General features: G+C 36.3%; 1 protein-coding gene across 3 annotated transcripts; it reads right to left on the bottom strand.

Annotated features, from left to right (window-relative positions):
• Positions 1-834: 834 nt before the first annotated feature.
• LOC137731713 (ion channel CASTOR-like) lies at positions 835-11,184 on the bottom strand. 3 transcript variants are annotated; one of them, XM_068470902.1, is made up of 12 exons: positions 10,411-11,184; positions 10,263-10,334; positions 7,243-7,848; positions 6,923-7,105; positions 5,367-5,426; positions 5,083-5,286; positions 4,739-4,987; positions 3,592-3,690; positions 3,011-3,205; positions 2,539-2,631; positions 1,865-2,119; positions 835-1,324 (listed from the first exon to the last, which is right to left on the bottom strand). In XM_068470902.1, the coding sequence occupies exons 1-12, from the start codon at positions 10,867-10,869 to the stop codon at positions 1,106-1,108; spliced, it is 2,694 nt and encodes an 897-aa protein (XP_068327003.1). In that variant the 5' UTR covers positions 10,870-11,184; the 3' UTR covers positions 835-1,105. The 3 variants fall into 3 exon arrangements, with proteins under 3 accessions (XP_068327003.1, XP_068327004.1, XP_068327002.1); XM_068470901.1 differs by lacking the exon at positions 3,592-3,690 and adding an exon at positions 3,436-3,534 and having other exon boundaries at positions 836-1,324; XM_068470903.1 differs by lacking the exons at positions 3,592-3,690; positions 6,923-7,105; positions 7,243-7,848 and adding an exon at positions 3,436-3,534.
• Between the last annotated feature and the right edge of the window lie 898 nt (positions 11,185-12,082).

Genomic DNA, 12,082 nt, shown 5'->3' with positions numbered 1-12,082 from the left:
AAAAAAAAAAAAAAAAAAAGGAATCAACTACCTGATATATTGTAATTTGAACACAAAATATATCAATAAATGCAAAACCTTGAAAAACTATGAAACTTGAATCTCAGAACCTGTAATGCAGTGCCAATTACCTCCAAACAACGAAACTATGAAGAACGGCGATTAATTACAAAACTCCAGGTAAAAATGAATAACAACGAAGATCACGAATCCAAAAAAACAAATCTCAGAACCTTCAGTTTCGGGAAAAAAAAAATCTCAAAAGCTTCAACAAAGCTTCAATTGAAGAATAATTCTTACTTCCAAAGACCTAAACGAACAACACAAAAATCAAAATTTCAAAAAAATGGAATCTCAAAACCTTCGCCCAGTTCACGAAAAAAAGTTAAAATCTGTAGATTGAAGAACTCTGCAACGTTTTAGCAAAAAAGAGCCCTTCCAGTCAATTGTGCTAATTTCAAAGTAACTAAACTAACAGATTAATTAACGTAAGTTAACCTATAACCATTAGGGGAAAAATTGAGAAATCAACTTATTATTTAGGTTGGGCCATTTAAAAGTGGACTTTGTACTAACCATTAAATAAACTTACAACATAATTTTTGGTTAAAACTCAAAGTTTTAAAACCCTTTTGGTTAGTTTTCCTCAAAAAAAATTGTTTTATTTATTTAATTATTTTATTATCAGAGTTTCTTATTATCGTTACTAGGAGAAATTTTACTTGACCTATTGTCTAAAATTCAAATCAACTAGTATAATATTAGTTTAGACAAAAAGACAGACTTTCAATTTTAAAGTCAACGACCTAACAAAGGTTTTTCTCTCTCTCTCTTACGTCATACTCATAAATGTTTTATCCTCTTAAAAGTGAGACTAAAAATTATAAAACACATTAAAAGTGAAAATATCAAAGTAATTAAAAATCAAACACATTAGTGAGACGCACTACCGCCTGATGTAGCCTGAAATTTGTATGAACATCTTGAATTGTAGCGAAGTTCATTTTATCAAAATTTATGAAAATGGGATTTTGTAGAGTGTACCATCCATCAGCCCTGATTTCATATGGAATTTCAAACACTTGCCACTTCCTAAAGATATTCTTCATTCCTTCTCAGCAATTACCACGAAAACATCCTTCCCAGACCACCTCCTCCTCTCGCTTTTGGCTGGGGGATTGATGGCAGCTCTCTCAGCTTTTTCCATACGGTAACCAATCATCACCTCTCTCCTCTGTCTCGCTCGCAATATTATTTCATAGAAGCTTAATTCCTCACCATCCCGTAGATAGAGATCTGCTTGCCTTATTTGCAACTCATTACCCTGTTAAAAGCAGAAATATATATAGTTTAATAAAAATACGGTTTTTTAATGATTTTATCCAAGATACTAAATTAGGCGATTCTACTGCTTTACAAGAAGCAGTTTATAGAATTTCAACTTGCATTTTCATATTGAAAGGATATCTGCTCCGTATTAGCAGTGTTTGACTCAGGGCATCAATCAAGACTTACTCTGCATACTAAAATCTGGTAACCACATTTTTAAACCAACGATTTGTCAAACTACCACAGGGAGGGTGAGCAAAGGTTGGAACTATGCAATTAGCGTAATTAATTTCATTCCCTTGTCAGTGACTTGGATGGTAAATCAGCGACGATGTTAGCAAGATCATGATCGAGCCTTGGAATCAAGTCACATGTTTTAGAGGACATTTTGATGGGAGAGACTATGCTAAGTCTATTTTGGCTGCAATAAAGTTCCGGTTCTGCCATGGTAATAGTATGGAATCGTATATAACATTGTTATCAGAAAAAAATTAAAAAGAAAAAAGAAATTATATATAAAAAAAGGGACGAATACCTCCTCAGCAAACAGCTCTTCCAACACATCATTTATCTGCCGATCCTCTGCTACCATTGCCAATGCCATGCTGACGAGCTCATTCGATAGCACATAATCACTGATCTTTGACATGGATAATAGATTTTTTGTCCTTGGGTCCAGAATTTCACTAATTATAACCGACTTATCTGAAGCTTGCTGCATTTCCCCTATCCATGACCCTTGATAGAAGCTTCCTCTTTCAGCATGTGTTACCATAGGGAGACGCTTAGCCTGGAATAACATAAAAATTGTATGCTTGGAACTGAGGATAGATAAACCATGAAAACTGATAACTCCAATCTCGTCAGCAACCACAATGATATCTTCACAAATGGTTCCCAGAAAATTAAATCTTTGATAATTGAAGTAAGAAGTAATTCTACTAAAAAGTGCCAAGTTGGATACAATAAACTATGAATATTAATACCCAGATGCATTACATGCTAAGCTTTCTAATTTGACTTGTGCCCAAATCGATGTATACAGATATGCAGATAGGAAGAGCAGTGAAGTCGACCCACCCAGAAAAAGAAAAGAAACACACAAAAAAAAAAAAAAATCTAATCTTTTGCACCCACGAGTTTTTCAAAAGCCAATTGCTTAAGTTTGTTGTGTACTCAAAGATGTAGTCAAATCAAATCGCAGTTTACCTGAATATCACGAATTAAAAGTAAAGTGGCAAGAGATCTGGAATCAGCTTGAATTGCTGAATCCTCCACAGATTCATCAGCCAAAATTAAGATCTGCACAGATGAATTACAATATGAGCGCATTTTTAACCTACGAAGTGAATCATACATGTACATAATTATCAGAATCATCAGCAAAAAATAAACACCCTGCACAAGGCCTCCAATGGAGGTTGAAGCCTAGAGAGATAATCTAATGCACGCTTGTCACTAACTGGTCTACCACATTTCAGAGGGTAAGATAATATCACCGCTCAGATACGGTAACATTCAGCCATCAGGTTCTTTCCCATTGCAGGTCTTTTTCATGTTGATCATTTCACATACAACATGAATCCTCATTTTCGATAACTAAGAACTTTTCATCCTTACTCCTTTTTACTACTCAATATAAATACTTATAAAGAAGGGGCCATATATTTTTGCTGCTCACCGAATCAAAAGATTGCAAGGGAAGGCTCTCCAAATGACGCCGTATTACAGCATTACCCTCACGGTTAACCAAATTTATATTAACCAACCGGCTGACGTCGAGGCCACCATCAATTAGCTTCTTTTCCCTCTCCTTTTCAGCAACCTCGTTAAACATCCAGAGCTCAGAACCTTCGGCTAGAAAGGCATCCAATACCTAAATATCATATGCATGAATATAATTTTCTAAAGGTAAATTTAATAATCGGTTCACAGCACCAATGTAGATGTGGGAGTGAAACTTCTGAAAACCTTTAAATTTGAATCAAGAAAAAGCTGCATAGAGAAACAGAAAGCTGTCTCCGAGATTATTATTATCATCAGTATGTATACTATAACTGCTCCCTAAGTACTGGAAGCATGACTGCAGACATCTTGTGGCATTACCATAATCATATCCTCCATATCTCGCCGCCAACCACAAAAAAGTATCCTTTCTGTGGACTTTGGAACAATAAAATCTTGGGGTAGACTACCTCTCCAGACCTGCAGCATTCAGGCGAAGAAAAAGAAAAATTAGGGGCATCAATAGAAAGAACTTACCACAAGCATATCATCAATGTCCCTCCTCCATCCACAAAGTAGAATCTTCTGTGGCTTTCTTGCTGTTCGGGCAATATGTATGAAAGATGCCTCATTGACCTGAATGATCAAAGTGATTATACTTTTGTGAGTTTTAATTATGGTATCTCCCATTACTATAACTCCATGGTAGGCATCATCCTAATGCGGACTAGAAAAGATTATTCTTTAAATGATTGACCTCTACCTTATGGCCCTTTCTTTCCAGCTTTAGTTTTCTTTGATTGCATTTTCACTCAATTCCTGTTGATTGATTCTGACATTTGATCAAATTCTCATGTGCATAACTACGGAAGTCCTTTATTGCATTATATGGTAGGCAAAAATTGTGGCAGAAAGGGTGCACTAAATGGGGGGAAGACAGAGATAAGGGGACATGGGAAGGAGGAAAAGGCGCTTAAAAAAGCACTTCACTGTGACAACAGCCCTGGAGGATGGTAAAATAAAATTGACAGACCTCACAACATCTAAGGGCCACTACCTAAACAATCATAATCCTATAAATTGAATGATTTTATTTTTATCTTTTTCAAAGTTAAACACCAACACATTGAAAACAAACCTACAGCTTCTACAGTTATTGTTTTCCATAATTAATCATCAGAAAACTAATTGAATGAATGATTCATAACCAAATCAAATATAACATCAAGGGCGTGCTGCAATACTGAAAAACAGCAAGCAAATTATCCACTGATAGCCACGTCACCAGAAACTTACTTTCTTTAATGGACATTTCTTTTCTATACATGTACCATATTTTAAATACTCATATGATCTAGTGGTATCCAATCTCAACGTTGGAAGACCTGTTCAGATCTCATGGATGACAATTGTTGAATCAAAAGAATACCTGTAATATATTATTTATTTATTTGTTCTGGCACCCTCAAACAGTGAGCCTAAATGCACTATGATATGGGGCCTTTGAGAACTAAACTTAAATATGTTTCTTTTGGAAAAAGAATTATTAACTTGTTAACATTAAGTGGACCATCACCACACGCAAAAGAAGAAATAAAACAGAAAAAGGAGAATAGAGAAAACTGGCTGAAACACTAAGCTAACAGTTTGAAATTTCTATTACTTTAAATGAATTGGAAATCACCATTGGCAATGCTGCAGGAGCATAGGTATCGTCATCCTCTGCTATGACTAGCACTTCATCACCTTCCTTTAGAACATAAGAGTCATCGGGATTCAAAATAATCTTACCACCTAATGATGCCACCTTGACTCCACAAGGAATGGCATCAGGAAAACAGATCAATACATCCTCGAAATGCATGCCATCCAGCTGTGGCCATCTTTTGATGTAGAACTCACAATGTTCAAACCCAAGAATATCTTCCCAGATCTGCAATGGTCCACCGGGAAAACATAAAGAAAAAAAAAAATCAGTGACGATAAAAAACAAAACAAAGTCAAGTATGTGCGCTAACAGAAACTGACCTGTGCAAGTCCAGGCTGCCTAGCACATTGAATCATCAAACGACCAATTACATCATGAGCCACAACAGTTTCAACAAGATCTCCACCAACAAGTTTAACAAGAACCTCATTGTCAAGATCACTTAGTTCAACTACAATATGTCCTCGAAGCCCTTCTTTTACTCCAGTCAGACTTAAAACTGTTCTCAATGCACGGGCATCACTCTGCATTAAACCAACAAGTAAGGAATATATAGTATCAGTATCAGATATACGGGAACATAATTATTTTCATTCTGGTGTACCTGATCAGCATTTCCATCTTCCGCAAGGACAATTATTGCACGGGCCTTGGAAACAGATACCTGCAAATAGTGGTTTAAGCAAACGCATTGAGAAGATACCACGAATAGCTTCAACAGTATTTGATTGCAAGCACTCAATGCTTTAAAAAAACTAATATGGAGACTAGCCTAGGTGGTTTTATGGGAGGGGCTATCAAGAAAAGGCCTCTGCCAGTGGGAGCGGGCTATAGAATAGCCTAAGGCGCAGTCAAAGCAGCATCTGGTTGTTTGAATGTTTTTATTTATGTTAAAGAAGTCCAAACCCAAAATGACGTTTCTATTAGTTTATTATGACTATTAAGATGTGAATTAGAGAAATAATAAAAAGAGTAATGCCACGGATCCGCCCCCACATATATATATGTTAAGTAATATAATAATTTTAGGTACCGTGAGGCTATCCATGAAATACCTTGGTTTTACCTTCGCCTTTTAAAACATTGCAAGACATACACAATATATTTGATATGGGCAACACAAGGTGGTTGTTTGGTATAATATATAATTGATAAACTAACTTCAATTGGGAAAACAACTCCAATTGGGTAACAATTTAATCCTCTAAGACTATATTTCTCAATAACCTTAGTACAACTCATCATGGGCTGGAAAACTCTGACACGAAGGTCCATTGGGCTTGATAGCACCCAGGGATTAGGCCTAGGTGGTTAAGCGGGGTCAATATCGGTTTATGGCAGCCTTAATAGTGGACACTTATGGAGCCCGTGACACAACATTGTCGATGTGCTTTTCTGTTTTAAAAAACCCATGCTTTAATACCTTAATCTAATCCCGTGTTTTTCTAGATCCTCCCTTACTCCTTAGTATTACCCAAACAGGGTGTTTAAAAATTGGAACTTCCAAACCCCTTTTGTAGTCCCTCATCCACACAAACCACACTGGTTGAGAAATTCCTGGAAAAAGACTTTCTATCATCTTTATACAGCATAACAAAATTTATTTGATCAATTTTATAAAAGGAGGAAGAAAGTAACATTTGTAAGGGATACTTAATACCAGTAGGAGCGAAGGTGAAAAATAATCATAGAACTGAAGTTGATTTGAAAATAGGGAACTCTGAATTTCCTCAACAGAAAGTAAAGTTGATTTGCAAATAGTGAACTCCATGAGCGTCTGACAAAACTTACAGAAATTTTCTGAAGTTCAAAACAGTTTGGGAAATTAAAATTTCTCCGTATGATTTGATAAAAATATGACTTAAAAGTGAGAAGACCAGAGTGAATTGAGTTGTCACATGAATACTTGGTCCCAAGTTCCAACCTACATGAGTCTTTCTTTGCTGAACTGTATAACTATAATATTTCAGTGATCCTACTGAAGTAGGGATAAAATTCTGTATAAATTATTGGATAAATATATAAATTCATCCTATTTCAATGTCCCTCTCCTATCTCTCCTATCTGAGGATGTTTCACCTGAAACTGATGGACGTCGCAAAGGAGAAAATAATTCCGTGTTTTAAAGTAAAACAAACAAAAAAGGGCAAGCAATCATACCTTTTTCAAATCAGCCAAAATAAGAGGGCTCCCACTTCTGCATATTACAGATGTTCCCTTGAAATCAAACTCCATTTTAGCAATGTCAAGTTCCATTTCCTCTTTGTCTCGCTCAGCCATGACTACAACAATCCCTCCACCTAAACTCTCATTAGCTATTGCAAGCTGATTCAATAGTGATCCCTGAACTTATAGTGGAATTCTTAGCAACGGGAATAAAAACGCAATTCAAGCTACTAATTATTGTTCCCCAAAAGTAAAGCTCGAACATTTTTTTTTTTTTTTTTTTTGTTAAAATAAGCAGCTCAGTTAGACATTACCAATTTATCACTCCAACCAAGTATTAAGGTATGGTTTTGCTCAACCACCTCACTTCTCCCTTTCCTCAACGAATCGAATTTCTCCGAAATTGCATCAGAAACAAGTCCAAGCATCATTGCAAATATGAGCATACCACCAAAGCTAATGGAAACTGATACAAGCCTTTCACCAATCTTTTCAGAGTCAGTATGGTTGCCAGAATCAGCTACATAAGTCCACGATAACCAAAGACATTCTGCTAAGTTATCATCTTTTACTCCAAAGAGTGCTAACCCCCCAAGACAAATTAGTAACAGAGTTGCAACTAACAATGCCAGCGGCTTAGAATATGGGTGGACAGATAACAACAGATCAACCCGATATGCTAGCTGTTTGTTTCGGGAAACTTCTTCTGAAATGTTTTCTGATGATCTTGATCTAGAGACATAATCGATGTACTTGAAAGCTAGGATAGGTATGGATAAAAGTGTGAGGGAGACCATAAGAGCTAATCTTTTTAAACTTTTGCTAGGGAGATCGCTTTCCTGCCCTGAGAAACTGATTAGCTCCACAGATTCGGATGAATTGTAGTCTTGCAGTTGAAATTCAAGCTTCGAAATATATTCCTGAGAAAAGTATGTGTGCCCAAATTAGCATGCTCTTATCATATTAACAAAGTTCCATCCATTATGTCGAAGAGAAATGAATAGGTCCAACTCATCTAGAGACACTACATCATAGTAACATTTGGACAGGAATATTCATCATTGAAAAGCAAAAGAGACCTTAAGGGCTGCCATCTTAACCGAGCAACAATCAGTTTATCATTCTTTGGTGTGAAAGGACTTCACATCTTAGTTCTATTCCAATTTAATCTTGCACTGAACAACAAGTATAAGGCTCTCACTAGGAACATAAATTTGATTTCCATATGCATGTAATGTTGCAGTCATCCATGTCTTTTTTTTTCTTCGGTCAATCACAAGTATTATCTGAAAGAATAACCAAAACTGGGAGAGGCTACACTTAAATACCTTAACTTTGCTTCGTTCTAGTATGTGTTTCCAGCAATGTATTAAAAGGTGGGGGCGTGGCCAAGGCGTCCAATGGATAGCCCAGCCTAGGCGTGAGGCGAAGCCTCAAGGAACTCAAATTTTAATATATATTTTATATATATATATATATAAGTATATTTATAACAATATAACACTTTGTAAAAACAAATATAATTATAACTAAATCAAAGATAATATCATCTTCTTTATTACTAAGTCTAGTTGTACTTGGAAACTATGCCATATGGTCTTAAAATGTTGTAATTATTTATTTTATTGTAAGCAATTATAGAGAACTTCAAGGAAAATAAGGATGGGTGGTCACAATTATAGGAAAATTTCAAGCGAAATAAAGGCTGAATGTTGCAATTATAAGTAATTTAAAACGAAATAAAGGCTGAGTGAAGTAGTTATAGTATATCTAAAATGATATAAAGCAATAATTATGAGAATTTAAGGGCAAAGAAAGGGTTGAGTGGAGTATTTATAGGGTATTTAAAATTAAATAAATGGGGTGGAGTATTTATAGGGTATTTAAAATGAAATAAATGAGGAAAATAAAGGGTTGAGTGGAGTATTTATAGGGTATTTAAAATGAAATAAAGGCTGATTGGAGCAATTATTATGGAAATTTATGGGATTTGGAGAGAGAAAGTCTCTCCTTCGTTGAAACTTGAACGACAGAAAACATTTCACAAAAACCTGGATTTTGAAGAAAAAAACACCCAGATGAATGCCTCCGACGCCCTGAGGTGCGCCTTCGCCGCCCAGACGCGCTCTGGCGACGCCTCCGCCCACTCCCACGAAATTGAGGTGGCAACTCTCAGGCCCAGCCTTGGGCTAGTTTTTTAAAACACTGGTTTCCAGACTGAATCTCATTAAAGCACAATGCTTAATGGTTGAATTTGACTATAACATTTGGTATCTCATAAGCAATTTAACCAAAAATCAACCTACTCCTTGGACAGGGCATGATAGCTGATTCTGGTGATTTCAAATTATGGTTATTCAATTTTTGACAAATACAAATAAGACTAAAAATTCTTTCAATTTCCTGTCTATTCATATCAATGCGTCTTCAGGAAAATCAATAAAAAAGTGCAATACGAAAAAGAACGATGACATGTGAACTACAACTTGGTATATTTGTCGCTACAAATTAATTAATTTCAGATTTAAAAAACAGAAATACAAACAATTAATTTAAGTTATTACGTGAATCTAATATAGGTTTAGATTAATAAATAAAAGCAATATTCCATGTTATGTCAACTAAGTCTTCTTTTTCTTTCATTTGGTCATTAACTGATGGTCCTTGCTATTAGATTAGCTCAAATAATGTTGCTTTCGAATTTAGTTTTCAGTGTTTGGTTCCTTTTCTCGTACGATGTTCTTTAGTCTATGTTTGCGTGAGGGAGTTCCAAATCCCTAGTGATTTGGGGACCAGTTAGTAAGGAATGGTGCACAAAATGTTAGATAAAACGGGATTAGAAATGCATACTATTGCAAAGGCATGTAAGAGGAGGTTTGTCCGAACTAAAATCCCTTAAACATGCCTTTGCAATGTTATCTAACATTTTGTGGGTCCATTCCTTACTAGCTTGGAAGTCCATCACCCAAACATAGCCTTAATGTTTTTTGTTGTCTTCATTGGGATAGCACTATGTGTGCTTTGTTTTTTTCTTTTGTTCCTAATTCTGTCCAATTCCCACTTATTTTGCTTTCGAGTTCTCAAGCAATTTTCATTGAATTTCATATGTTTGTTGTTGATTTACGGAACATAAATTTCTTAACTGTAAAGGCCTATACAGAAAATTTAAATATATTTGCACAAGTAATCAATATTAAAGTAAAATATATATTTGCACAAGTAGTCAATATTTCATTTCTTTCCTCCTTAAACAAATTATCGTATGAATTCAGTGTAAATTATCGTACATTATTTAAAAAAAAATATTGACTAAATATAGTAAGCAAGAAAATACCTGCAAGTCATTGACTTTGATATGCAGACAGAAATTCTGGTACACCACTGATGAGAGTACCGTCGTCACAATCTGCCACATGAACAAAAAGGTAAGGTTAAGGCCCCAATTCGTCAATTCAATTCAATTAGAGAGAGAGAGAGAGTACCGCAGCTAAAATGCCCATTTTCCATCGAACCCTGAAGCCATGTCCCGGAGACCCAATAAACTTGTCGCCCAAAGCAACCTCCGATCTTCTTCTCGAAACGCCGTCAGAAGCGCTCGGGCTGGCCTGCCTGTCGACGTTTCGCCGCGGCTGCTCTCTCCGGCCACCGAAGTCGACTCTCCGTCGAAGCCTTTCGTGGTTGAAGGATCTGTGTAGGGCTGAGCTTGAGGACGAAACGCCGCGACTCGGCGGCGCGGAATTGGGAGACGAAACGCCGTCAAGCGGCTGCCGGTAATCGGGAGGGAGGTTTTGGGACTGGAATGGTCTGGGATTGGTCGGGAATCGTCGCGGGTATTTTCGAAATTTCGAAGAGTGTGAGTTAGCATGGATGAAGGGAGGTGAGGGAAAGTACCAGTCTCTGCTGGTGGAAGCGACTGCTGCTGAGTCGGAGTCGAGGGACATGGTGGGGATAATCTTAAAAGTTTAAAACTTTTTTTGGGACATTGAATTTCGTGATCATTTAGTTCTGCTAATCATACCTCTAAAATCATATTAACCGGAGCTTGTGGCAACCGATTTGGAATTTGGACAGGTTTCTTAAAAGTATGGTTGATTTGGAAGGGGAGTTGTTTTAATTTCAGGTAACAACAAAAGTTGTTGACCAAAAATTAACAGCCTAACTTATAATGATTTTCATACTAAAGTATTTTAAAAATGCTCACCAAGTATCATGACAAAGTTTTTCATTAATTCGTCTCTTCTTCCATAAAACTCTCAGAGAGAGTGATACCAGGTGATAATAGTCTTTGGGCTACATTTTTCAACGACAACTATATTAAAATGATATGGGTGTGTTATTCAATGACAAAATTGCTATAGGCTCTTCTTACACCTACAATTGTGTTATTGAAGATGCCAAACTATTGCATGAGGTGCGACTCTCGTGTGCCAACCTATTCCGAATTAAATCTTATTTTATTCCTTAATATTGTGAAATTATGAAAATGCCATTGACAAGCTAAATGGAATTCCTACGTGGATGTATGAGTACTCTTCACTCTTTGTCCTTTTGCACATCTATCTAGGTAGTACATGTCCTTACGAAAACGGGAGTGTGAACGAGTTGTAAATTGAACGATCAACATACATTTCCTAATGAAGGGTAAAAGGTAATTTTGCACTCTCGAGAATCCATTACTTGTTTATCGAGACAATAGTGGGTTGTCAATATTGCGGGCTGCGGACTGTAATGTTGATGGCTTATTCGTTGGACTTGGTAAGCAAGTAGGCTTGTCTGCGTCAGTATTTTATTGTTTGGGTTTGAACCAAAGACACACACATATTCTTGAAGTACTCGATGTTACAAATGCCTGGATGCACACAAAACTGAAATTGGACTTACGATGAAGATTTTACAGAACTACGAAGCCGAAGGGCATTTTAGTACATTGTACTATTCCAAATATTGTGCACCTTTATCATTTTATTATTTTCTTGTTAGATTTTTGTCAACTCTCTCCCTTTCCCTTTGTGTTTCCCTACTTCAATGTCGTTCTTTTTCTCCTCCTTTCCCTTCTATCACTCTCTTCAACTTTCAAACTCTCCTCTTTCTCTCTTTGCAAAACACACAAAAGCTGAGAGCTTCTTCAAGCTGTTACTGAAGGAAAATATTTGA

This window comes from Pyrus communis, chromosome 4, assembly GCF_963583255.1.
Source record: "Pyrus communis chromosome 4, drPyrComm1.1, whole genome shotgun sequence".
Lineage (NCBI taxonomy): Eukaryota > Viridiplantae > Streptophyta > Magnoliopsida > Rosales > Rosaceae > Pyrus > Pyrus communis.
The sequence above is the reverse complement of the archived record's forward strand: the minus strand, read 5'-3'. Positions and strand labels throughout refer to the sequence as shown.